This window comes from Engystomops pustulosus, chromosome 4, assembly GCF_040894005.1.
Source record: "Engystomops pustulosus chromosome 4, aEngPut4.maternal, whole genome shotgun sequence".
Taxonomy (NCBI): Eukaryota; Metazoa; Chordata; class Amphibia; order Anura; family Leptodactylidae; genus Engystomops; species Engystomops pustulosus.
The window spans coordinates 202,324,186-202,348,792 of NC_092414.1; the positions used below are offsets into that span (position 1 = coordinate 202,324,186).

At 44.6% G+C, this 24,607-nt stretch overlaps 1 protein-coding gene and 3 non-coding genes across 4 annotated transcripts; 1 reads left to right on the plus strand and 3 right to left on the minus strand.

Annotated features, from left to right (window-relative positions):
* Positions 1-1,209: 1,209 nt before the first annotated feature.
* TRNAK-UUU (transfer RNA lysine (anticodon UUU)) lies at positions 1,210-1,282 on the minus strand. The gene has a single exon. It is a non-coding gene; the product is annotated as a tRNA-Lys (tRNA).
* Positions 1,283-1,463: 181 nt separating this feature from the next.
* TRNAK-UUU (transfer RNA lysine (anticodon UUU)) lies at positions 1,464-1,536 on the minus strand. Its single transcript has one exon. It is a non-coding gene; the product is annotated as a tRNA-Lys (tRNA).
* Positions 1,537-8,116: 6,580 nt separating this feature from the next.
* TRNAK-UUU (transfer RNA lysine (anticodon UUU)) lies at positions 8,117-8,189 on the minus strand. Its single transcript has one exon. It is a non-coding gene; the product is annotated as a tRNA-Lys (tRNA).
* Positions 8,190-17,686: 9,497 nt separating this feature from the next.
* LOC140128069 (hepatic lectin-like) lies at positions 17,687-24,127 on the plus strand. Its single transcript, XM_072149442.1, has 7 exons — positions 17,687-17,769; positions 19,993-20,100; positions 20,313-20,375; positions 21,565-21,612; positions 22,372-22,517; positions 23,077-23,189; positions 23,712-24,127. The coding sequence occupies exons 1-7, from the start codon at positions 17,721-17,723 to the stop codon at positions 23,839-23,841; spliced, it is 657 nt and encodes a 218-aa protein (XP_072005543.1). The 5' UTR covers positions 17,687-17,720; the 3' UTR covers positions 23,842-24,127.
* The last annotated feature ends 480 nt before the right edge of the window (positions 24,128-24,607 follow it).

Sequence of the window (24,607 nt, forward strand, 5' to 3'; positions counted from 1 at the left end):
ACAGTCACATGGCTGAAGAGGCCATAGCATTCGTAATAAAGGGTTTCATACTCTGCCAAACACAGCGCCATACATTGTACAGAGGCTCTGTGTGGTATTGCAGCTAAACTGCAAACAGTATATGGAAATGATAGCAATAGATTGCTGGAGGCAGACGCGTGCTGTATATCCTGTCCGTTATCACACCATGGCATCCGCCGTAAGGGTGCGCTCACAAAGTGCGCTCTTGGTGCTCTATTGCATGTTTACCATGCATTTGGCTGGTTTGAATCTCTTTGTCTTCATTTCTGAAAGTGTTAGCAGCTTTGTTAAAGGAAATTTACCATCAAAATCCATCCTGATAAACCAGGGACACTACTCATAGATACAGGCACCGTGACTGTGGTAATCTAATTATATTTATTATCAATGGCCTCCTTCCTTCTACTATCAACTTTTAAAATTATGCTAATGAGCCAGAAGAGCTCTGGGGTTGTTAAAGAAGCCATTGACAGATTAAGTGTCCCATGGGCTCTGGGCTGTTCACATGATTACGCCCCCCTCCCCCCCTAGTGTCCAAACCAACTGTGTCTCTACTGTCCATAGTCCCCCTTTAGAGAAATGTCCACAGCAGAGCCCCCCCTTTAATGAAATAGTCACAGCAGGACCCCACCCTTTACAGAAGTGTCCACATTGATCCCCACGGGGCTCCATCTTCTGCTTTTCCGGCCCAAGTGCAACACTATGATGTCACGCGGACGTGACACAGCCGTGTCATAATATATGATGGAAGATTTGAAGGCGGAGCTGTGGGGCCGGGAAGAAGAAACCGGAGGTGAGTATAGCGTTTTTTATATATCTTTATATAGGACACTCTATATACCACCTATATATACCGCCCTTTGTGCTCTGGCTTCCTGGCTTTTGTGTCACCGTAGACACCCCTGGTACTTCCTGTAATCTGAGCAACGGTGAGCAGACAGTGGGAGGGGGGAAGTGCTCCTCCAGAATGTAACTGCCTGTGCAGCCACAACACAGAGGGGCTCTGGTAACACAGCAATACCCTTTCTGGACCATTAGCATCATATTTTAAAGCTGATTTTAGAAGGCAGGAGGCCATGAATAGTAAATATAAGAGGATTACCACAGTCCCGGTGCCTGGATATATGAGTAATGTCCCTGGTTTATCATGTTTCCTTTTGATAGCACTTTAAACAAAAAAAAATGTGACGCCCGAACAGGGACTTGAACCCTGGACCCTCAGATTAAAAGTCTGATGCTCTACCGACTGAGCTATCCGGGCTCCTGTAGTTGCCGCAAGCGGTTGTGAAGGTGTGCACAAAAATGCACTGAAATTCTAAGAAGTTTTACAGCAAAAAATTGTTTTCCTTCAGACAAATTCCCATAAGGAAATGAGTGGAGCTGGAATAAGTCCCTGACATTTATGAGTGTGCTATAGCGCTAAAAACTAAAAATCAGGATATCGCCCGAACAGGGACTTGAACCCTGGACCCTCAGATTAAAAGTCTGATGCTCTACCGACTGAGCTATCCGGGCTCCTTGAAAAACTTTTTAGGAGCATGGTTGCCATTTTTAAGATGTTCATTCCTGTCTTCCTATCGCAGGTTTATTCTTTTTGAAGGACGTAACATTAGTACATTAAGCAAATCACTGAGATTTCCATCTAAAGAAAATACCTTTCAACATTAGTTATGCTAATCAGGCTCTACTGTCAGCTGTTCACTCATGGCTGTCAACACTAAACAAGTCCCACCCACTTGACTGTAGAAAGCCTAATTAGCATCTGTTTTATAGGAACCCACATGTTACCCACTTGATTCCCCAAGAACAGGAGCTCCCTTCCATCAGAGCAGGGAATCGTGGGACTCTGCTTCATTTGCATGCAGCAGACAGGAAGTGAAGACCTCTCAAGCTTTTACTTCCTTCCTACCTTTCCCTCTTGTATCTGTGTGGTTCAATAAAGCTTTGGGCCTGCGAACAAAACACACTCCTCCCCCCCCCCCCTCCATTTTGTGTTTTCTTCCAACAGGTCAATCGCTTTCATTGATTTCACATGTGTTTTTTGCTTGGTGGAGCTTGTATGTTAGAGTAGCATTTCTGGCATAGAGTTAGGGCGCGTTCACACGTTGCGCTTTGGGTGCGTGTTCATTGCGTTTTAAAACGCATTACAACAGCTGAGGAGAGGGGATTTTCCTAATTACATTACTATTTACATGTGTTAACGCTATTCCCGCTATTTTGTAAACGCAAACGTTAACAGTAATGTAATTAGGCAGATCACCTCATCTCAGCTGTTGTAATGCGTTTTAAAACGCAATGAAAACGCGACCAAAGCGCAACGTTTGAACGCGCCCTTAGGATGTCATAGTCTTTGCTTTGTGTCTGTAAATGCTAGGAGTGAATTTTAAAGGAAACCTACCACATGAAGTGGTAGGTGTAAGATGCATATAGCGAGCACCAGCTCAGGGTGAGCTGGTGCTTACTTTCATTAGTGTCCTAAACCGCTGTATCTCGGTTTATACACTTTTTATTCTTTACAGCCAAAGGAGCTTCGGCGCACCAAGCGCGCGACTGACGTCACCGGCTCTCCTACACTTCCGATGTAAGCGCACAGTCGCGCGGCATGGTGCGCCAAAGCTGCTTCGGCTGTAAAGAATAAAAAGTGTTTTTTATTGCGATTGTTAAGCCGATCGTATGCGTTTCTCTGGCATGTGCGTTCGGGCCGAGGACCTCCCCCTGTGCGCTAGTGTCGCGTTATGAACGGACGCCTAGCGGTACGTGTGACCGCGGCCTCAGGGCGCGTTCACACGTTGCGTTTTGACCTGCGTTTTCATTGCGTTTGAAACGCATATACAACAGCTGATGAGAGGTGATTTGCCTAATTACATTGCCGTTTACGTTTGTAAACGCAATGTTAACGCATGCGTTAACACGTTGTTAACGCATGCGTTAACATCGCGTTTACGATGCGTTTTGTAAACGGAAATGTAAACAGTGATGTAATTAGGCAAATCACCTCTCTTCAGCTGTTGTATATGCGTTTCAAACGCAATGAAAACGCAGGTCAAAACGCAACGTGTGAACGCGCCCTCAAAGTAAGCTCCGGCACCAGCTCTCCCTGAGCTGGTGCTTGGTATATGCATCTTACATCTACCACTTCAAGTGGTAAGTTTACTTTAACCCCTTAACGACTTGGCCTTTTTTAGTTTTTTCACTTCCATTTTTCACTCACCAACTTCAAAAATCTATAACTTTTTTATTTTTCCACATAAAGAGCTGTGTTATGGCTTATTTTCTGCGTAACAAATTACACTTCATAGTGACGGTATTTAATATTCCATGGCGCGTACTGGGAAGCGGGAAAAAAATTCCAAATGCAGTGAAAATGGTGAAAAACCACATTTGTGACGTTTTCTTGTGGGCTTGGATTTTACAGCTTTCACTCTGCGTCCCAAATGACAGGTCTACTTTATTCTTTGGGTCGGTACGATCATGTGGATACCAAATTTGTATAGGTTTTATAATGTTTTCAAACATTTAAAAAAATTAAAACCTCCTGTACAAAATATTTTTTTTTTATTTTGCCATCTTCTGGGGCCAATAACTTTTTCATACTTTGGTGTACGGAGCTGTGGATAGTGTCATTTTTTGCGAATTTTGATGGCGTTTTCATTACTATAATTTTTGGGACTGTGCGACCTTTTGATCACTTGTTATTAATTTTTTTATATTTTTCAAAATGGCAAAAAAATGCCATTTTCGACTTTGGACGCTATTTTCCGTTACGGGGTTAAATGTAGTGAAAAAACATTATCATATTTTGATAGATCGGGCATTTTCAGACGCGGCGATACCTAATGTGTTTATGATTTTTACAGTTTATTTATTTTTATATCAGTTCTAGGGAAAGGGGGGTGATGAATTTTGAATTTTTAGGTTTTTTTATTATAATTTTTTTTTTTTAAACTTTTTTTTATTTTTACTTTTACTATTTTTCAGACTCCCTAACTCTAACCCTAGGTAGTCTGATCGATCCTATCATATACTGCCATACTACAGAATGGCAGTATATGTGGATTTTACTCCCCATGCATTACAATGTGCAATTAGCACATTGTAATGCATGGGTTAAAACGAAGTAGCCTCTGGTATTCGGAACACCCGAGGTTACCATGGCGATGGATCGCCGCTCCCCGTGACATCATCGGGGAGCAGCGATCCACGACAAGATGGCGGCGCCCAAGCGGCACAGCCAGGCCCGCGCCTGTGCAGCTCCGACTCCGTAGCAGTGACCGCGCATGCGCAGACAGCAGATGTGCCGGACGAGGGCGCGCAGCTCCTCGTAGCTGCGCGCCGAAGATTTTTGGTAGGAGGAGAAAAGAGGCTACCGGGGCGTGGAGTAGCCGCCTCGTGTAACCTCAGAAGCGGCTACTCCACGCCCCAGTAGCCGCATAAGAAAATTTTAATATTGGGGCAATAAAAGTTTTCAAAACATTGCGGGGACGTGAGGATTAGCCCTTAAAAGGGCTATCCTCACGTCCTATTGATCCACCTACCACCCGATCTACCTTTATAGGTAGTTTCGTGGTGGTAGGTTCCCTTTAATGCAGCAGCCAGACTCGTCTTTCAGATCAAACACTATACGGGTGCCTCCAGTCCTCATAGACTGTAAGCTCTTGTGTCACCTCCTCATCCTCATAGACTGTAAGCTCTTGTGTCACCCCTTCATCCTCATAGACTGTAAGCTCTTGTGTCACCCCCTCATCCTCATAGACTGTAAGCTCTTGTGTCACCCCCTCATCCTCATAGACTGTAAGCTCTTGTGTCACCCCCTCATCCTCATAGACTGTAAGCTCTTGTGTCACCCCCTCATCCCCATAGACTGTAAGCTCTTGTGTCACCCCCTCATCCTCATAGACTGTAAGCTCTTGTGTCACCCCCTCATCCTCATAGACTGTAAGCTCTTGTGTCACCCCCTCATCCCCATAGACTGTAAGCTCTTGTGTCACCCCCTCATCCTCATAGACTGTAAGCTCTTGTGTCACCCCCTCATCCCCATAGACTGTAAGCTCTTGTGTCACCCCCTCATCCTCATAGACTGTAAGCTCCTGTGTCACCCCTCATCCTCATAGACTGTAAGCTCTGCTGTCACCGCCTCATCCTCATAGACTGTAAGCTCTTGTGTCACCCCCTCATCCCCATAGACTGTAAGCTCTTGTGTCACCCCCTCATCCTCATAAACTGTAAGCTCCTGTGTCACCCCTCATCCTCATAGACTGTAAGCTCTTGTGTCACCCCCTCATCCTCATAGACTGTAAGCTCTTGTGTCACCCCCTCATCCTCATAGACTGTAAGCTCTTCTGTCACCCCCTCATAGACTGTAAGCTCTTCTGTCACCCCCTCATCCTCATAGACTGTAAGCTCATGTGTCAACCCCCTCCTCCTCATAGACTGTAAGCTCTTGTGTCACCTCCTCATAGACTGTAAGCTCTTGTGTCACCCCCTCATCCTCATAGACTGTAAGCTCTTGTGTCACCCCCTCATCCTCATAGACTGTAAGCTCTTGTGTCACCCCCTCATCCTCATAGACTGTAAGCTCTTGTGTCACCCCCTCCTCCTCATAGACTGTAAGCTCTTGTGCCGTTGGACGATCCGTCTGATTCGGACAGAACACGGGATTTAACATTCAAATTGTGTCGCACCCCAAGCACTTACATGCACCGGGAAGAAGAAGGTGAACTCCGGGGACCTGAGCGGGGAGCGGCACATGCAGGATATCGGGTGCACCATCTTAGTGAATCGCGGCACAGTGCACTATACATGGACAATGCCCCTTCATGAACTCCGCGGACCGGGTAAGTAAATGTGCCCCAATGTGTGTATAAATGTAGAAATAAGTGTATATATGTGTGTATAGTTATATAAATGTGTGTGAGTGTTCAATAAAGTATATTTTTTTTAAAGGGGAATATTTGCTAAGGCGCCATCATTTCCTAGTTCCGCCCCCGGATCCATGGACAGTTCTGGTGGAGCACACATGGGGGGCTTATGCCAGGACTCCCATCTTGTGCAGTTCCTGGGATCGGACCTACATCCTGTGCCGCTGACCTTAGAACCTTAGAGACATTTTAGACATATTTTCCCTGTGTTTGATCTAGTGACTTCTGCTGTAAACAAATGTTATTTTCCGATGTTTTGGCAAGGATATTGTAGCTCATAATTTCCGTGAAATTGCTATTTCCTCATAACAATAAATGTATGTGGTCAGCATTTACTCGAGAAACATGAAACCGTAAAGATCAGATAGTTCTGATTTCCTGTACTCATACATGTCTGTATACACAGGGATATATATTATATACATTCGTGGCCTTCATGATTAAAGGGGTTGTCCAGGCATATGGAGTGCAGAGGCGCTGGTGCTCCGGTCACCCCTGGTTTGTGTATATGTATATATATATACAGAGATCGTGGGTGATTAGAGGCGCAGCGCTGGACTGGAGCACAACTGCTTTCCTGTTTTGACACCCCGCCCCTGGGTGGGTAACAGCTGTTATGGGGCCAACAGTGTCACGGAGCCCCAGCATTTGGGGTATTGGGTGTGTATATGCTGTGTTTAGTGTGTATGTGTTGTATATGTGTGTATAAACTGCTTTGGTGTATATGGTACTATATATATGTGTGTGTATATGCTCTGCGTATGTATATAGGGTGTATATATACTGTATTCGAACATGTATTTACATGTGATGATGTATTTTGCCCAATGCATTTCCTGAAGCAAGACTGAGGGCGCGTTCACACGTTGCGTTTTGGTCGCGTTTTCATTGTGTTTGAAACGCATACACAACAGCTGGTGAGAGGTAATTTGCCTAATTACATTACCGTTTACGTTTGTAAACGCAATGTTAACGCATGCATTAACAAAATGCATGTGTTAACACTTTGTTAACGAGTACGTTAACATCGCATTTATGATGCATTTTGTAAACGGAAATGTTAACAGTGATGTAATTAGGCAAATCACCTCTCCTCAGCTGTTGTATATGCGTTTCAAACACAATGAAAACGCAGGTCAAAACGCAACGTGTGAACGCGCCCTAACGCCTCGTGTGAACGCAGCCCAAAGCCGTTTTATGACTCTAGAAGTGGATCATTGGAGAGACGCCTCTTGGGTCCAGTGCCTCTCACCTCTAGTAACGTGGGAAGAGGCATTAGCTTGATGGCTCCAATAGGGGGCGCAAGCACTGAGAGTGCCTAGTGCAGTATCAGCCATGATTGCAAATGCAACGTAAACGCAACGTGTGAATGCACCATTAGTGTTCCCATACAATGTCATATTTAACATATTCACATCCAAATACATAGCACGAGGTAAGAGAATGAAGCTCATAAATACAAACACTACTACAACCGTCACATATCATACACTATAACCAGACAGTACAGTACAATCCCTACCATAGCCATGTACAGAACACGTAATAAGAGCGGTAGCATCTGTAGAGTACACTTACATACAAGATAGCTTCCTTGGGCTTGTACTTAAGTTGAAGTTGTATGTAAGTCGGAACGGTATATTTTATAATTGTAGCACCAGACAAAAATTTTCAAAATATTTAGCTGTAACTGGACCAAGGATTATCAATAAAGCTTCATTACAGACACCTTACAGCTGATCTTTGCAGCCTGGGACTATAGTAACATCCAGAGAGGTCACCATAGATCACAGTGGGCAGAGGGGTCCGTCTGTAACTAGGGGTCGTCTGTAAGTCGGGTGTCCTTAAGGAGGGGATCACCTGTATAATCTAGTACATGTCCCAGAGGAAGGCTTTCATTTTCCCACAGCTGATAAATTTAAAGCTGAGCTCTGATTGGTTTCCCTGGGCTACTAGAACAGTTTTACTTCAGAATCTTCTGATAAATCTCCCCCAATGTCTTGAAGGCGTGTGCACTGGAGCTCACAGAAATTCTGTACAGGTTTCCAGTAATAACTTGTTTGCCTTAAAACAAATTCCCATAAGGAAATAATTTGTGGTGAAACATGCGCCTGAGAGTTATGAGGTTGCTTTGCAAAAAAAGCTACCACTATGTGAAGGCTGTAAAAGTAGGATATCGCCCGAACAGGGACTTGAACCCTGGACCCTCAGATTAAAAGTCTGATGCTCTACCGACTGAGCTATCCGGGCTCCTCTGTAGGGATCACAAATATGTGGCTTCTGTTTTCTAGATGTTTCGCGATTTCTTTTTATAATATGTGTTCTATTCATTAGTATAAAAAGAAACTACAATATTTCCAGAAAATGCCATGTTTTTTGTTCCTTTTTTTAAATGAGAAAGGAGCCTGGTTGGCTCAGTCGCTAGAGCATCAGCCTTTCTGAAGGATCTAACATGGCTGTACTGTACACAAATCACTTCAATCTACAGATTTCAATCTACACCATTTACAGTTAGTGTTAGTCGGGCTCTACTGTCAGGTGGGCAGTCCTGGACTGTAGTGTCTGATTAGCATAATCTAATTAGCATACTTGATGTTGACATCGGCTGCACTTTTGAAGTCTTTAAGGCAGGGGCTACAGGAAAAAAATAACAAAGGGTGCGAAAATCAGTGGATCGACACTTTCCAAAGGAAGTAAAAAGTTGGTGGAGCTACTGACAGGTCCTTTATAAAGAGCTATTCACATATTTCAGTGAAAGAAAGTCCAGTTATAAGGGGGTCCATAGTATACTTAAAAATTTTAATCCTTTATTCGTTCCTCTATTTAAAAAAGTGACCAGGAGAACACATAAGAGGGGTAATTTACTAAGGGCCCGATTTGCGTTTTCCCGACGTGTTACCCGAATATTTCCGTTTTGCGCCAATTTCCCCTGAATTGTCCCAGGATGTTGGCGCACACAATCGGATTTTGGCGCATCGGCGCTGGCATGCACGCGACGGAAATCGCGGGGCGTGGCCGAACGAAAACCCGACGGATTCGGAAAAACCGACGCATTTAAAAAAAAAAAAAAGTGTTGTGAAACTTGCACTTACCTTCACTAGGAATAGGCCGGTGTACTTGAGTGCATTTCGGGGAACTTCAGCACAACAGCGCCACCTGGTGGACGTCGGAGGAACTGCCTTAATGAATCCCGGCCGGACTCGAATCCACCGCAGAGAACGCGCCGTTGGATCGTGAATGGGCCGGGTAAGTAAATCTGCCCCATAATGTGCCCCAGAACAGTCTATCAGCCTACACATTTCCCAGCCTATGTGTTGCCCAGCCATGAATTAGGAATCACTTCCGAAATGTGTAGGCTGAAACATTTTCTTGTTTGCCGTTGTGTGTTCTCCTGGTCAGTTTGTTTTTATGGAGCAACAAATAGGATTATATTTTTTAAAAATATACAGTGGTCCAGAGATTGCAATAACGCCTCTACAAGCGTCTGTAACGCATGCTGAGGCTCATTTACTCTCCAAAAAAACCACCAGCTTGGTCATTTAATTGTGTGACCGCTGTGTGGCTCTCGGCAGTAGTGATGTGCGGCTGCCGCCTGCTAGTGTGTGAGAGACAGAGCAGACAGCAGAGCTCAGACAGAGAGCAGTCACGTGCCCTGCACACTGACCACTACACAGGAGATGTATCTGCTCCTCCCCCGCAGAAGAGGAGCTCAGGCCACGCCCCCTCAGCACGGAGCAGTCACAGTCTTCTCCCAACTGCTCTGTGTCTGTGTGATATTGCATATAGGGAGCAGTAGGGGAATCACATTACACTGAGGGCAAGGCACAGGCAGGAGGACAGGACATGTGACCTTTACTGGGGTCTCTGCTCCTCCTCCCCTCCTGACCCGTCTCTAGTTCTAATAGATACAGCTGCACATGCGCACTAGCAGACTTAGCAAAGTGAGAGAAAGGAGAGTGGGGGAGCGTTGGATTCCAAAGGTGCATGTTGTCATCTGTGGTGGTCCTGTGCCTGCTGTGGTGGTCCTGTGCCCCCTGTGGTGGTCCTGTGCCTGCTGTGGTGGTCCTGTGCCTGCTGTGGTGGTCCTGTGCCCCCTGTGGTGGTCCTGTGCCTGCTGTGGTGGTCCTGTGCCCCCTGTGGTGGTCCCGTGCCTGCTGTGGTGGTCCTGTGCCCCCTGTGGTGGTCCCGTGCCTGCTGTGGTGGGGGTCCTGTGCCTGCTGTGGTGGGGGTCCTGTGCCTGCTGTGGTGGGGGTCCTGTGCCTGCTGTGGTGTTCTCACAGGTTTGTGATAGTTATGATTGAGGTTCTATGCATGGGTGGACTGCATGGGACACAGGAGGGGACAGTGCTTGTACAATGGTCCCCAGAGCTTACAATCTATGAGGAGGAGGACGACACAGGAGGTGACAGTGCTTGTACAATGGCCACAAGAGCTTACAATCTATGAGGAGGGGACACAGGAGGGGACAGTGCTTGTACAATAGTCACAAGAGCTTACAATCTATGAGGAGGAGAGGACACAGGAGGTGACAGTCCTTATACAATGGTCACAGGAGCTTACAATCTATGAGGAGGAGGACACAGGAGGTGATAGTCCTTATACAATGGTCACAGGAGCTTACAATCTATGAGGAGGAGGGGGCACAGGAGGTGACAGTGCTTGTACAATGACCACGAGAGCTTACAATCTATGAGGAGGAGGGGACACAGGAGATGACAGTGCTTGTACAATGGTCACAAGAGCTTACAATCTATGAGGAGGGGGACACGGGAGGGGGCAGTCCTTGTACAATGTCCACAAGAGCTTACAATCTATGAGGAGGAGGGGGCACAGGAGGTGACAGTGCTTGTACAATGACCACGAGAGCTTACAATCTATGAGGAGGGGGACACGGGAGGGGGCAGTCCTTGTACAATGTCCACAAGAGCTTACAATCTATGAGGAGGAGGGGGCACAGGAGGTGACAGTGCTTGTACAATGACCACGAGAGCTTACAATCTATGAGGAGGGGGACACGGGAGGGGGCAGTCCTTGTACAATGTCCACAAGAGCTTACAATCTATGAGGAGGAGGGGGCACAGGAGGTGACAGTGCTTGTACAATGACCACGAGAGCTTACAATCTATGAGGAGGGGGACACGGGAGGGGGCAGTCCTTGTACAATGTCCACAAGAGCTTACAATCTATGAGGAGGAGGGGGCACAGGAGGTGACAGTGCTTGTACAATGACCACGAGAGCTTACAATCTATGAGGAGGGGGACACGGGAGGGGGCAGTCCTTGTACAATGGTTACAAGAGCTTACAATCACCGTGCTTGTATAATGGCCACAAGAGCTTACAATCTATGAGGAGGGGGACACAAGAGATGACAGCGCTTGTACAATGGTCACAGGAGCTTACAATCTATGAGGAGGAGAGGACACAGGAGATGACAGGGCTTGTATAATGATCCAGGCATTTCAAGTAAGGTATAAAATAAATAAATACCCCAAAGACCCTAAGGCTGTGTTCACATTGTATTGAAACTCATTCTATTGAACAAAATCCTCCCCGAACCAAAACACTTGTGCTCAGTAAGTAGCAACTTTATCGCGGCCAAACACATCTTGCTAGTTATTGAACGCAAGTGCATTGGTCAGAAGGCTTCTGTTTTTGGGAAGGTTTTAGTAAAAAATAAACGCAACACCCCAAAAATAAATATTAAAAAAATTTGGTGGCGGCAGCCCCAGCCTGCTCAGTGTGGGGAGGTGTAGGGGATTTGGGACTGCTATTAACAATGTATACGACTAGGAGTTATATATTTGTATTACTGAAAATTCCATACTCTTCCTCGGATAAAAATACTCCTCAAAAATGGTGAGAGGAGTATTATTACCCTTCTGGAAAAATGTTAGTGCGACCTCTGCAGTGGTCCCTCTCATAACTGGACATTTTTCGATGAATTTTTGTATGTCTGTGGCTAAAGCCGAGGTTGTCCGTGCAGCTCCCACTGTGCTTGAAAAATAATTCAAACACGACTTCTGATTTCAGCTTTAGGCCCTCACCCAGGGAGTAGAGGAGAATCTTACATGGCGTCCTCCGAGAGGCCTCCGGCTGTCATGTCGAAAAATCCTCCTACCTGTCAGAAAATCCCTTATACACTGTGGGGGTCGTTTACTAAGGGGCCAAATCGCTATTTTTTGTCGGGTTTCCCGAAAATTACTGATTTGCGCCGAATCACCCTGGGTTTTTGGCGCACGCGATCAGATTGTGGCGCATTGGCGCCGGCATGCGCGCGACGTAAATTGGGGGCGTGGTCGTCGGAAAACCCGCCGGATTCGGAAAAAACTTGGATTTTTTAAAAAAAAAATGTGTTGCACTTACCTGCACCCAGCAACGAATGGTGAACTCCAGTTTACTCCGACGGACTTCAGCGCAGCAGCGACACCTGGTGGACATCGGGCGCACTACCTTAGTGAATCCCGGCCGGACCCGAATCAAATGGACCGGGTAAGTAAATCTGCCCCTGTGTGTTTCAGGACAAAAAATTTTAGGTTCACAGCACGTTCTTTGCATTGTAAGGAAACGACAGAACATTACGGAACCCGGGCTGTAGAGCTCTGCAACGGCTCAAGAAGCACAAGAGATAAGTCCGATGTGCCTCATGTGACTCTCCTCTAGGTAAGTATAAAGGTTTTTTTTCTTTGATTGTGGCCACAGAGGGACTTGGTAAAGGGCATGTTGGGACACTAAACTACCGGTCCACAAGGACTTGTGGGTGGTTTAGTGTCCTAAATTGCCCTCCTTAAACACATGCCAGAAACACATGTGTTTTTACACGTTACCATGCGTTTGGCTGGTTTAATAACGGTTTTCAACATTGCTAAAAGTGTAAGCAGACGTGATAACAATGGGACACAGCTGCTTACACTTCCAGCAATAAAGGCCAACACTTTCAGGGTGAGGCCACACTTATACAACTTAAACTTTATGCATGTGTCCTCGGCCCGGTTGCATATGTGTTTTCATGGAAATGCGGGCGATCAGCGGCCGGTGTCTTACAAGCGCCACATGTGATCCTACCCTCAAACCAGACAAACACATGTTTCTAGGATGTGTCTCAAAAACAACACGAGAGCGCACCCATAGGAGGATTGTGCGTACATATTCCCCAATATACGGGTAGATCTACCATAAACTATACATCATAATTGCAGAGATTTAGCATTTAAGTCCCAGTTTACCGTAATTGCTATTCTAAAATCCAACATTGGATTGGACCAATATCATGAGCAGCCAAACATAGCGAAATTTTAAACTACAGAAGGTCCCCTACTTAAGAACACCCGACTTAAAGACGACCCCTATTTACAGACGGACCTCTCTGCCGCCTGTAACCTCTCTGGATGTTACTATAGTCCCAGACTGCAATGATCAGCTGTAAGGTGTCTGTAATGAAGCTTTATTGATAATTCTTGGTCCCATTACAGCAAAAAATTTTGAAACTACAATTGTCACTGGGGAAAAAAATTTTTTTGTTGAGATCTATAATTATAAAATATACAGTTTCGACTTACATACAAATTCAACTTAAGAACAAACCTTTGGAGCCTACTGTCTACGTAACCCAGTTATCTTCCCAGTGTCTAGTGATTTCTGCTATAAACAATTGGTGTTTTTCCATGTTTTGGCAGGGATATTGTACTTCATAATTTCGTACTTTCCCAGTAAATTTAGCGCAGACACAATAAATTTATGTAGTCAGCATTTTATAGAGAGACATGAGACTGTACAGATAAGATAGAGCTGGAATCCCTTTACTTGTGACTTATAGAATAATAAGAGAGTAATCACCTCTGTCAATGCAAACTCTAAGGCCCCTTCTACACTGGCGTTTTTCACGCGCGAGTTCTGTGCGTGCATTTGACGCGCAGAACTTGCATTGCACTCTGTCCCATTGTATTCAATGGGTCTTTCTTCATTTGCGTTGTTTTGCACGCGCGTGCTTGCGTTCGTTTGCACGCGCGTCAAAATCGCAGCATGCTCTATTTTTGCGTGTCACGCGCATTTTTCACGCCCCATTCAAGTCTATGGGGACGTATCAAAAACGCATTGCACTCGCAAACATTGCAAGTGCAATGCGTTTTAAACGTAAGGGTTGCTAGGTGACCAGTATAACAGTATTTCCCCTGCTCGCGAACGATCAAATAATTAAAAAAACACAATGAAGAACAGTGAAGAATAGAATAAAAACAGTGAACACAGTAAACACAGTGACCACAGGATCATTTAAGATAAAAACACAGTGCAGAACACAGTGCAGAATAGATTACAGATGTTCGGCACATCTGCTTACTTGTCGGGAGATACGCGCGGAGCGGTGCGCACAAAATAGCATGTGAAGAACAATATATATGTGTGTAAAGAACACATTGCAGATGTTTCCATACATCTGCAATGTCTTCTTCACACATATATATTGTTCTTCACATGCTATTTTGTGCGCACCGCTCCGCGCGTATCTCCCGACAAGTAAGCAGATGTGCCGAACATCTGTAATCTATTCTGCACTGTGTTCTGCACTGTGTTTTTATCTTAAATGATCCTGTGGTCACTGTGTTCACTGTTTTTATTCTATTCTTCACTGTTCTTCACATCTGCTAACTTGTCGGGAGATAATATACGCGCGCGGAACAGTGAAGAATAGATTGTAGATGTTTGCATACATCTGCTAACTTATCAGAAGACATTCTTTTTCAATTAAATAAAACATTTTATTCCCGAACCTTGGTCCCTTTGAAAAAGTCCCATTGACTTAAAAAAACGCGCGTGAAAAACGCAACGAAAACGCAAAAAAACGCGAACAAAAATGAAACAAAAACGCAGCAAAAACGTCAGTTTTTCACGCATTGCACCCTGACGTGAAACGCAACGCTAGTGTGGAAGAGGCCTAAGACCTCCGACCCTCAATTATCACACGTACAGGACAAGGAGGCCTTGCTGGCCCTCACTGGCTTCATAGCCTGTCTCTGAACTTCTTCTGCACGTCCTAAAGTTACACCTCTGCCTCAGGAGTGGGACCTCAAGCATTCGTGAAATAATTGTTTCCTTCCTCCATAACGTAATTTCCAAAAAATATTTTTTTGACCAGTTTGTAAGCCAGGATAGCGCAGTTGGTAGAGCATGCAATTCTTAAAGGGAACCTGACACCACATTTTTCACAAATCCAAGTAGTGGCAGGTTCCCATAGAGCCCTAGTAACTAACTGACACCCTGCTTTTAGCTAAAAATTCTTCCCTGCATTTTCCTATATATTCAACTTTATAATTTTACTTGGTATCCAGGAAAGTCTATAATAAGTCGAGGTTGGCGTGGCTTCCTTGGGCTGTATCCAGCAGCTCCTCTCCATGCTTTCTCTGCATGCAGCAATAATGTCATGTGACCAGGGTGACATCATCGCTGGTCCTTTAGCCTTCTAACCTTAGAAAATTGTACACCAAGCATATATCTCATGAAATCACAGCATATTATATCACACAAAATCACAACAGCCTCCATGGAGAAGTATAGAAGTCAATTTATGTAGTCACATGGGGTACAGTTTGCTAATGTTAAAAGGCTAAAGGACCTGTGCTGATGTCACTCAGGTCACACTACATTAGGCCACGCCCCTAAACTCGCTCTTCAGATCCCTAGATAACAGGCAAGTTTATAACTCTGATTTTATGGCGATTTGAGAGAAACAATTTTTAGCTAAAAGAAGGGTGTGAGAGAGTTACTAAGGCTCTATAGGAACCTCCCCCATGTTGGGTAAAAGCTACATTTGGGTTATATTTTTCTCCATTGTATGGTTTTACATGAATTATTTATGTTCTACTGTATTGCCAGTCAAACCTTTTTCTTTTTTCGACCGGCAGTATATGTTTTGTACAGTATAATCTGGTACATGTCCAAGGGGAAGGCCCTAAATCATTATCCAAAGAGAATTAGGCAGCACTCCCAGCACATAAATAATATGTGGGATACTTTATTTACCCAGGGTGCTCTATTCAGAGAGTCTTTCCTAAGCCATGCAAATAACAAAAACACTACCATAACCATGACATACACACATCACCATAACCAATCTCATAACCTAAACACAATACCAAAATACCTTTATTTATAGTTCATGAACCAAACCACAAAGAGATCACAGGAGATCCATAATCATATAGGTTACACCTCTAAGTATGACCTAGACAATGATCAGGATATACTGGGAATTGTCTCAAAAACAAGAATGGTAGAAACCTTTAGGGGCATAATCAGGAGAGGTAGGGCCCCATTGCAAACTTCTGAATGGGGGCCCCTATAAATTTGTACACTCACTGAGTTGCAATACACACGGTATATACACACCATAGATACATACAGCATATACACACATACAGTACCATATACATGATATACATAGGGTACCATATATATGATGCATACACAGCATGCATCATATACACAGACTTACAGATATACACATCACATATATGAACACATACAGCAAATACACACATTCATACAATATACAGACATACAACATATATATACCACATATACCCAAAGAGCATATTCACACTGCATACACACCCAACACCCCAGATGTCAGGGCCCCCGGACACTGCAGGCCCCATAGCATCTGCCATCAGGGCCGGATTAAAGGAGGGGCTCCTGGGGCTCGAGCCCCGGGGCCCCCACCACTTTCATTTTTTAAGGGGCCCCCACCAGTTTCCAACAATCAGCGACTCAGCTCAGCTGAGTCGCTGACTGTCTCTGTGCGCAATGCGCAGCGGCCCGTGGCCGCCCACAATGCACATAGGGGTCTAGGATGTCAGCAGTGTCAGTGAGACACAGATGCCATTGCTGGGGGAGATCGCCAAGATCGCTATTTTCTACAGGGGACTGGCGGCTAAATTCTACAGGGGGCTGGTGGCTGTATACTACAGGGGGCTGCTGAAGGCTATATACTACAGGGTCTGGCAGGCTATATACTACAGGGGCCTGGCAGGCTATATACTACAGGGGGCTGGAAGGCTATATACTACAGGGGGTTAGCAGGCTATATACCTCCAAAAACATTGTTGCGAGGGCCCCCACCAGTTTGCGCCCAGGGCCCCTCACCACCCTTAATCCGGCCCTGTCTGCCATGGCTGCTACCCCTGTAGTTACGCCCCTGGAAACCTTTATATCGATGCAGACCCTACAGCTGAATCCAGTATACAAATAAATGTATACAAAAGTTGGAATAAACATTTACATCCCGTGACCTCCTTATTGCACTTGTCCTCTGTTTCTGCACTATGACCCCGACCACCATGATGACTCTTCTTGCACTTGTTTTTGCAGATCTTACCAGTCTTCTGTCTTTATACATCCATATTCTGTACAATATATCCCCTGACTATAACTGCCTGACATTCTGCCCTTTAAATCTGATATGTACCCAGTTCTTAAAATAGGTCCCAGAGATGAGATTTATTTATGGTTCATGGTTGAGACATATTTGCGGCTCCCTTATAAATACCTAATAATGAGAATAACCCTTAAAGTGTGAGTCGAAATTACAAAATCTAAGCGTCTAGAAATCTTGACAATCCTGCAATGTTTGTGGTTGATATTGGGTGAATTTCAGAGAAAGGAAAAAAAAAATTATATTCCAGTTATTCCCGTAAACACACAATATCTCATCATTTCCTATTGATTCATCAAAATTGAAGTATAAAACAAAGAGCAGATAGTCAGCGTTATATCCTGTGGATAAAGGAATGGAGAACAGTGCAAAGTGGGAGAGACTGGCGGACAATCTAACATCAGGTAAGGCCGACATTTCCTCATCTTCATCACGAGAGAGAAGTGACATCTATCTATCTCCACCCATCTATCAATCAATCATCCATCTTATTTATATCTATCTTCCTATTGATCTACTGTTCAATATATTCATCTACGATTTGTATAACATAATAATATACAAATACAGGAAGTCCCCGGGTTACGTACAAGATAGGGTCCAAAGGTTTGTACTTAAATTGAATTTGTATGCAAGTCGAAACTGTATATTTTAGAATTGTAGATTCAGACAAAAAATTTTATGACAATCGGAGTTTCAAAATCTTTTGCTCTAATGGGACCAGGGATTATTAATAAAGCTTCATTACAGACTCCTTACAGCTGATCATTGCAGCCTGGGACTATAGTAACATCCAGAGAGCTTCACCAGAGGTCACAAGGGGCAGAGAGGTCCGTCTGTAACTAGGGGTCGTCTGTAAGTCGGGTGTCCTTAAAGGAAACCTACCACCACAAATCTACCTATAAAGGTAGATCGGGTGGTAGGTGAATCAATGGGACGTGAGGATAGCCCTTTTAAGGGCTAATCCTCACGTCCCCGCACTGTTTTGTAAACTTTTATTACCCTAATATGTTAATTTACTTATGCGGCTACTGGGGCGTGGAGTAGCCGCATCTGAGGTTACACGAGGCGGCTACTCCACACCCCGGTAGCCACTTTTCCCCTCCTACTCACCATGTTCGGCGCGCAGCTGCTCGTAGCTGCGCGCCCTCGTCCGCCGATCCTGCCGTCTGCGCATGCGCAGAACAGCAGGCCCGCGCCTGCGCGGTCACTGCTCCGAAGCCGGGGCTGCACAGACGCGGGCCTGCTGTTCTGCGCATGCGCAGACGGCAGGATCGGCGGACGAGGGCGCGCAGCTACGAGCAGCTGCTCGCCGAACATGGTGAGTAGGAGGGGAAAAGTGGCTACCGGGGTGTGGAGTAGCCGCCTCGTGTAACCTCAGATGCGGCTACTCCACGCCCCAGTAGCCGCATAAGTAAATTAACATATTAGGGTAATAAAAGTTTACAAAACAGTGCGGGGACGTGAGGATTAGCCCTTAAAAGGGCTATCCTCACGTCCCATTGATTCACCTACCACCCGATCTACCTTTATAGGTAGATTTGTGGTGGTAGGTTCCCTTTAAGTAGGGGACTGCCTATAATGAAATTCATTGAAATTCCGCCATAATCCATATTTTTTTTCAACATTATGTTTTGAGGCAGAATCAGAAGCCTCCGTGCACATAATGACTGTCCAGTCCAAAGGTTTGGCCATCTGTCCAGGTTTCCTAAAGTTGATGACTATAGTTTGTAAAAATTGGTCTTGATTCAAAATATCTTGGGGCAGATGATTTATAGTCCCCCCCCCCCCCCCCTTATGTTTTCATGCCTTTTCATTTTGTCGCATTTTGCGCCAATTTTGCGCTTGGACACCAAACCAGCAACAAAAATAGCCACGTTTTCCTCATTTATCCTACCGATCCAGATGTTTCGCTGCACCTAATAATCATTCATCATTAGACACTTTTCATTTTCCATTTCCTTCATCCTCCTACCAGATATCTTCATTGCGCAGCTACAAGGAGATGGGGGCCCTCGTCCGCAGAGTCGGCGTTCTGCGCATGTGCAGAACGTAGGCCGTCGGCTGCATGGTCTCCAGTTTGAAGCCAGAACTAGTGCGCATGCGCAGAACTCCAGCTTTGTGGACGAGGACACGCAGATCCTCAAAGGTGCGCGCTGAAGATATCTGGGTAGGAGGATCAAGGAGACTACTGGGATGTGGAGTAGCCGCTCCGTCTAGCCTCAGCTCCGGCTACTCCAAGCCCCAGTAGCCTCTTTGGTAAATAAGCATATTACCACAATTAAAGATTAAAAAAGATAAAGGGGACTGAAGCATTAGCCCTTAAAAGGACTATCCTTACATACATAAATAATTTCATTTATCATCACAATTCCCGCAATTAACACAATGGAATGGATCACCTGATGCATGAGACATGTGACGCTCTGCAGAGGAGAATCACTCACGTACAGATGTCAGGTGGCCTTTGTGCAGCTCAGTCCCATTCAAGTGAAGGAGGTTATCATTGTTTTATGTAGGAAACTGTGATAGGTAGAAAGTGAAGACACCTGGACAAACCCTGAAAAAATGAGCTTTGTTTTGTAAGTCTTCTATGTCTTGTCACTTTTTTGGTATTTCTATTCCAGGAAGAATGTGGTCATATTTCAAGGAAAGACCCGTGATCCTCACATATGTCCTACTGGCGCTGTCATTCATCCTGGTCACCATCCTTTTTGTAGTGGTCCACACTCAACGTTAGTGACACCTTCTTTAGACACAGTTATCAAATATCTGCAATAGTGGGGGCTGAGTTCGATAAAGCATTGATCATCTGTTCCTGGGTTTGTGGTTGCATATGTATCTGCTCCAAAATGGCTACATTATTGGCATGGAAGATATTTTGGATCTGATGTGTTCTAGACCCACAAAGATACTTATATTTCATTGAATCTTTCTTTACTGTCAGATTTAAAACCAGAAATGAAAGAGCTGGCAAGGAAGGATGACATTCTGGGCCTGAACATCACTGGTAAGAAGCCATTGTTGTCCTATGTCTTTCCAGTAGATGTCTTAAAAGGAAAAAGTCACCTGGTGAATTGCATATTGCTGATGATGGTGGTACAATGTCACCTGTGAAGTGGCAGGATATATTAGGCAAAAAGTAAGTTCCTCAAGGTGGAAAAAAAGAAAATAGGCAAATGCCAGGAGCTGAGTATCGTCGGCCATCATTGGTTAAATGACTAGGTGAGAACATCTTCCATAAGGCATATCTTTTTGGATGTTCCCAATATACCTAGTTAGTTACTAGAAAAAGGGGTCCAATGAAGATTCAGTGTGGTGGCATCATCCAGAAAATCAACTTTGAAATGAGAGGTAAATTGATTGTATAAAGTCAAGGAGGTGGCGATTTTAACACTGAAGTCAAGCTCTCCCTTCCTCAGAAAGCCTCCTGTAATTGATGCTCCTGCATCCAGAGACATCACTAACCAGATCTCCTGAAGTCCGATGCCTGATATCAATCATGGAGGAGGCGCTCAGAGCTCCCCACCTTGACTTAAGTGTTAAACTCTCCGCCTCCTTGACTTTATACAAGCAACATACATCTCGCTTCAAAGTTTTTTTTCTGAATGATCCCTTCACATTGGTCCATGAAAGAAACTAAAACTAGAAGGTGTTACACTACCTGACAATTTACTAGTAGTCGTTTAAAAGACCAATTTCTAATGACAGGTTCCCTTTAAAGAGTTTGTATAAATTTTTCTTGTTATCCCAAAGTTGATGACAATCTGATCGGTGGGAGTAGACCGCTTGGCCCCCCACCTATCAGGAGAAAGAAGGTCCCATTTCTCACTTGATGCAGCAGTAGGTCGAGCGTGTGTCTTGCCACTTCATTCAATTCTTTGCCAGCGCAAGAAATTGTAAAAAAAACATTTACGAGACTGCTGGAGATAACCAAGTGTTGTTCTTGGCAACTTACGACACTCTTGTAGATGTAATGGAAGTACCTTCAATAAGTACCCTCCATCTTGTGATCAGTGGGGGCCCAGTCTGGCCAAGATTGTTATCCTATTTCCTTTGGGTAGGGGATAAACATAAAAGCTGGTAAACCACTTTAAAGGAGAGAACACCAACATGTTAGGCTGTATGGTTTGGTTGCATTTGAGTTGTTGTTTTGGTCAAACATCACGCTACGCTTTGTGTTTTTTTGTCTCTCGCAGTAAATTCATTGGGAGAGAAGATGAAGGAAATGGAACGTACATCAAAAAGTAAGAAAACAATAATACACAGAGTTGATTGTCAGCGAGTTACACGGTGTCAGGATTCAGGGGGAGTGGACCCACTGAACCACCCCTGACGATGCTATAAGCTGACATTCAAGTCCAAGCGGTACCCGGTCTTCACCAGAGCCCGCCGCAAAGCGAGTTGGACTAGCCGTGGCGTGGTACCACCAGGTCTCTCCACATCTATAACTTTGTCCGCGATGTTGGCCAAGGCGAGGTGAGGCAGAGACGGAGTCGAGGACAGGCAGGAGGTCAAGACAGGCAGCACATGACCAAGGTCAAGGGCAGAGAAGGAGGTCAGGACAGGCAGCCGAGGAACGTAGTCAGGAACGGAACCGGGGTCACAACGGGAAATCTCAATACTAGCAAGGAGCATATGGAACAAGCTTTCTCAATGGCACGAGGCACAAAGATCCAGCAAGGTTCATGCGGGACATGGGTCACAGGAGCACCCGTGACACCTAAGATAAGGATTCTTTACTGTAAGGGCAGTGACACCGTGAGGTTCTCTCCCACATGTTTCTGAGATGGTTCATTAATTCATGATCTGTTTCCTGTCCTTACTCATTATCTGTCCCATACATGAGGGGGCAATTAGATGCCACAAAGGGCATCTTCACAGGAATCCCCTACCTGCAGAAAAATATTCATTTTAGAAACTTCCAGCAGTGCAGTCTTTGGCTTATGGCCTGCAAGTTTAAGCAGTCAACTTTCATAACATCATAGAAATTTACTGAATTTCAGAGAAAAACTCCTGTGAGGTTGGTTGGCATCTGTTTAACGGCAATTGCTACTTCTTCTCCGACATCAAATCTAACTGGTATAAAGCCAGGACCATGTGTGTGCACCGGAGTGCGGACTTAGTCGTCATCAACAACGAAAATGAGCAGGTGAGATATCAATGAAAAATCTTATTATCTTTAACACCTACTAGATGATCTAGATGTTTTAGACACACTACCAATTCAGTAGAGCGAGACAGTAGATTATAGAGCATCAGTGTCATAGATGGATCTTGTTGTGTCCTCACACAGCTTTACTCTTAGCACTCTGATTTCTGCTACAGCTTTGACTGACAAGGGAGGGGCTTATTGTTTGCGCACAAAATGACACGCCCCCAGTTCACTTAGTGAAGCTACAATCCTAGAATATAAATCCATATGTCACAGTCCTGCTGCTACCAACAATATACACAAAAGTACGAGGACATATATCTCCAGGGCCAATACCTGATACTAGCTGCAGTCTACATAGTCCCAGCTACTGATAGATTCCCTTTAATCGCAGGGCATGGTCAGCTGTAACGCCAGTCTTGAATATCTGCTGGACCTTCACCTAAATAATAATCATTTCTTCCAGGAACTCTCCATCCCATTTATAGAGTTTGGACTAGTCACAGATTTTGGTTGTATTTAAGCAAAGGCTTAACTTTTGTTTTCGCTTCCACAGAAATTCATTGCTGGAGTAACAGGAAGCAAACTTTACTGGATCGGCCTATCCGACACTGAGGATGAAGGAAAATGGACGTGGGTGGACGGAAAAGAATACGAATCAGCATATAAGTAAGTCGTATAATCCACAACGCCCTGATTACTAAACTAAAGCGTGGCCCAAACGTGGTCATGTATGCAGATGATGACCTCAAGCACGGCAGCAAATCAAAATAGCTGCAAAATAAAGTATTCAATGGTGCTCCAAGGTATTCTTCTAGAAATCCTGGAGACCCCCTAAAGGCCAGGATATGCTTACACTACTCTAGCTCCTGACTCCCATTTTCAGCATTGTCTCAATTTCCAAGTACCAAGTGGGGGAGGGCAAATATGTGACCAATCAATGGCCTCAGTGGTGCCAAGAGAAGTAACCTAAGGCCAGGTCTAAAGTGCAGAAGACCAGGAGTTGGGATGTAGAAGACCAGCAATGGTTGAAGGCATCATTACACACGCTACAATTATCACAGTAACATAGAAATGGCGGATTACAGACAAACCAGACAACATTTTCTGTGATGGAAATTAACATTTATCAGCTAAAGAAAGCCAAATCGACGCTTGTGAGCTCTAAAAGTGTGGGGGTTTTTTTTGCAGGTCATGGATGCCAGGTGAGCCTAATAGTGCAGGAGATGAAGACTGTGCACAAGTTTGGAAGGAGGGGAAATGGAATGACAAGGTCTGCCATGATACCAACCCCTTTTCCATCTGTGAGAAGAAACTCTGAACTTCCTTTGTCCTCATGGATGGTCATTATAGGTCATCTGCATCCATCAGATTTATCCCTCTATGTAGATATTGCTTCACGATGGGGCTGGGAGGATATCATTCAACTGATAAAAAAGGAGGTCTATGACTGTTTGTAGGAAGATAAGGGGCCCATACGCCATTTTTGAACAGGGGACCTCAGATATCTACCTCTGCAAGCGTGAACAATATGGAAAACCATCAGTACAATGCTTTTTTTAAAGGGGTGTTTCAATTTCAGCAAATAAAATGAAATGTTTGTACAATGAAGTTCTACTATTTGCCTATATACAGGCAGTCCCCGGGTTATGTACAAGATAGGGTCCGGAGGTTTGTTCTTAAGTTGAATTTGTATGTAAGTCGAAACTGTATATTTTATTATTGTAGATCCAGTGAAAAAAAATCTTGGCCCCAGTGACAATTGGAGTTTAAACATTTTTTGCTGTAATGGGACCAAGGATTATCCATAAAGCTTCATTACAGACACCTTACAGCTGATCATTGCAGCCTGGGACTATAGTAAAGCATTCAGAGAGCTTCACCAGAGGTCCGAGGGGTCTGTCTGTAACTATGGGTTGTCTGTAAGTCGGGTGTCCTTAAGTAGGGGACCGCCTGTACTTTCTATAACTATTCCCCATAGTCTTCTAGATCTCAGCGTTGTCTGCTTTCATTGGATAATTATCAGGCCTTGATTATGTGTGCTCCACATAAGACAAAGGTCTGTTCGACACTACATGACAAAGATT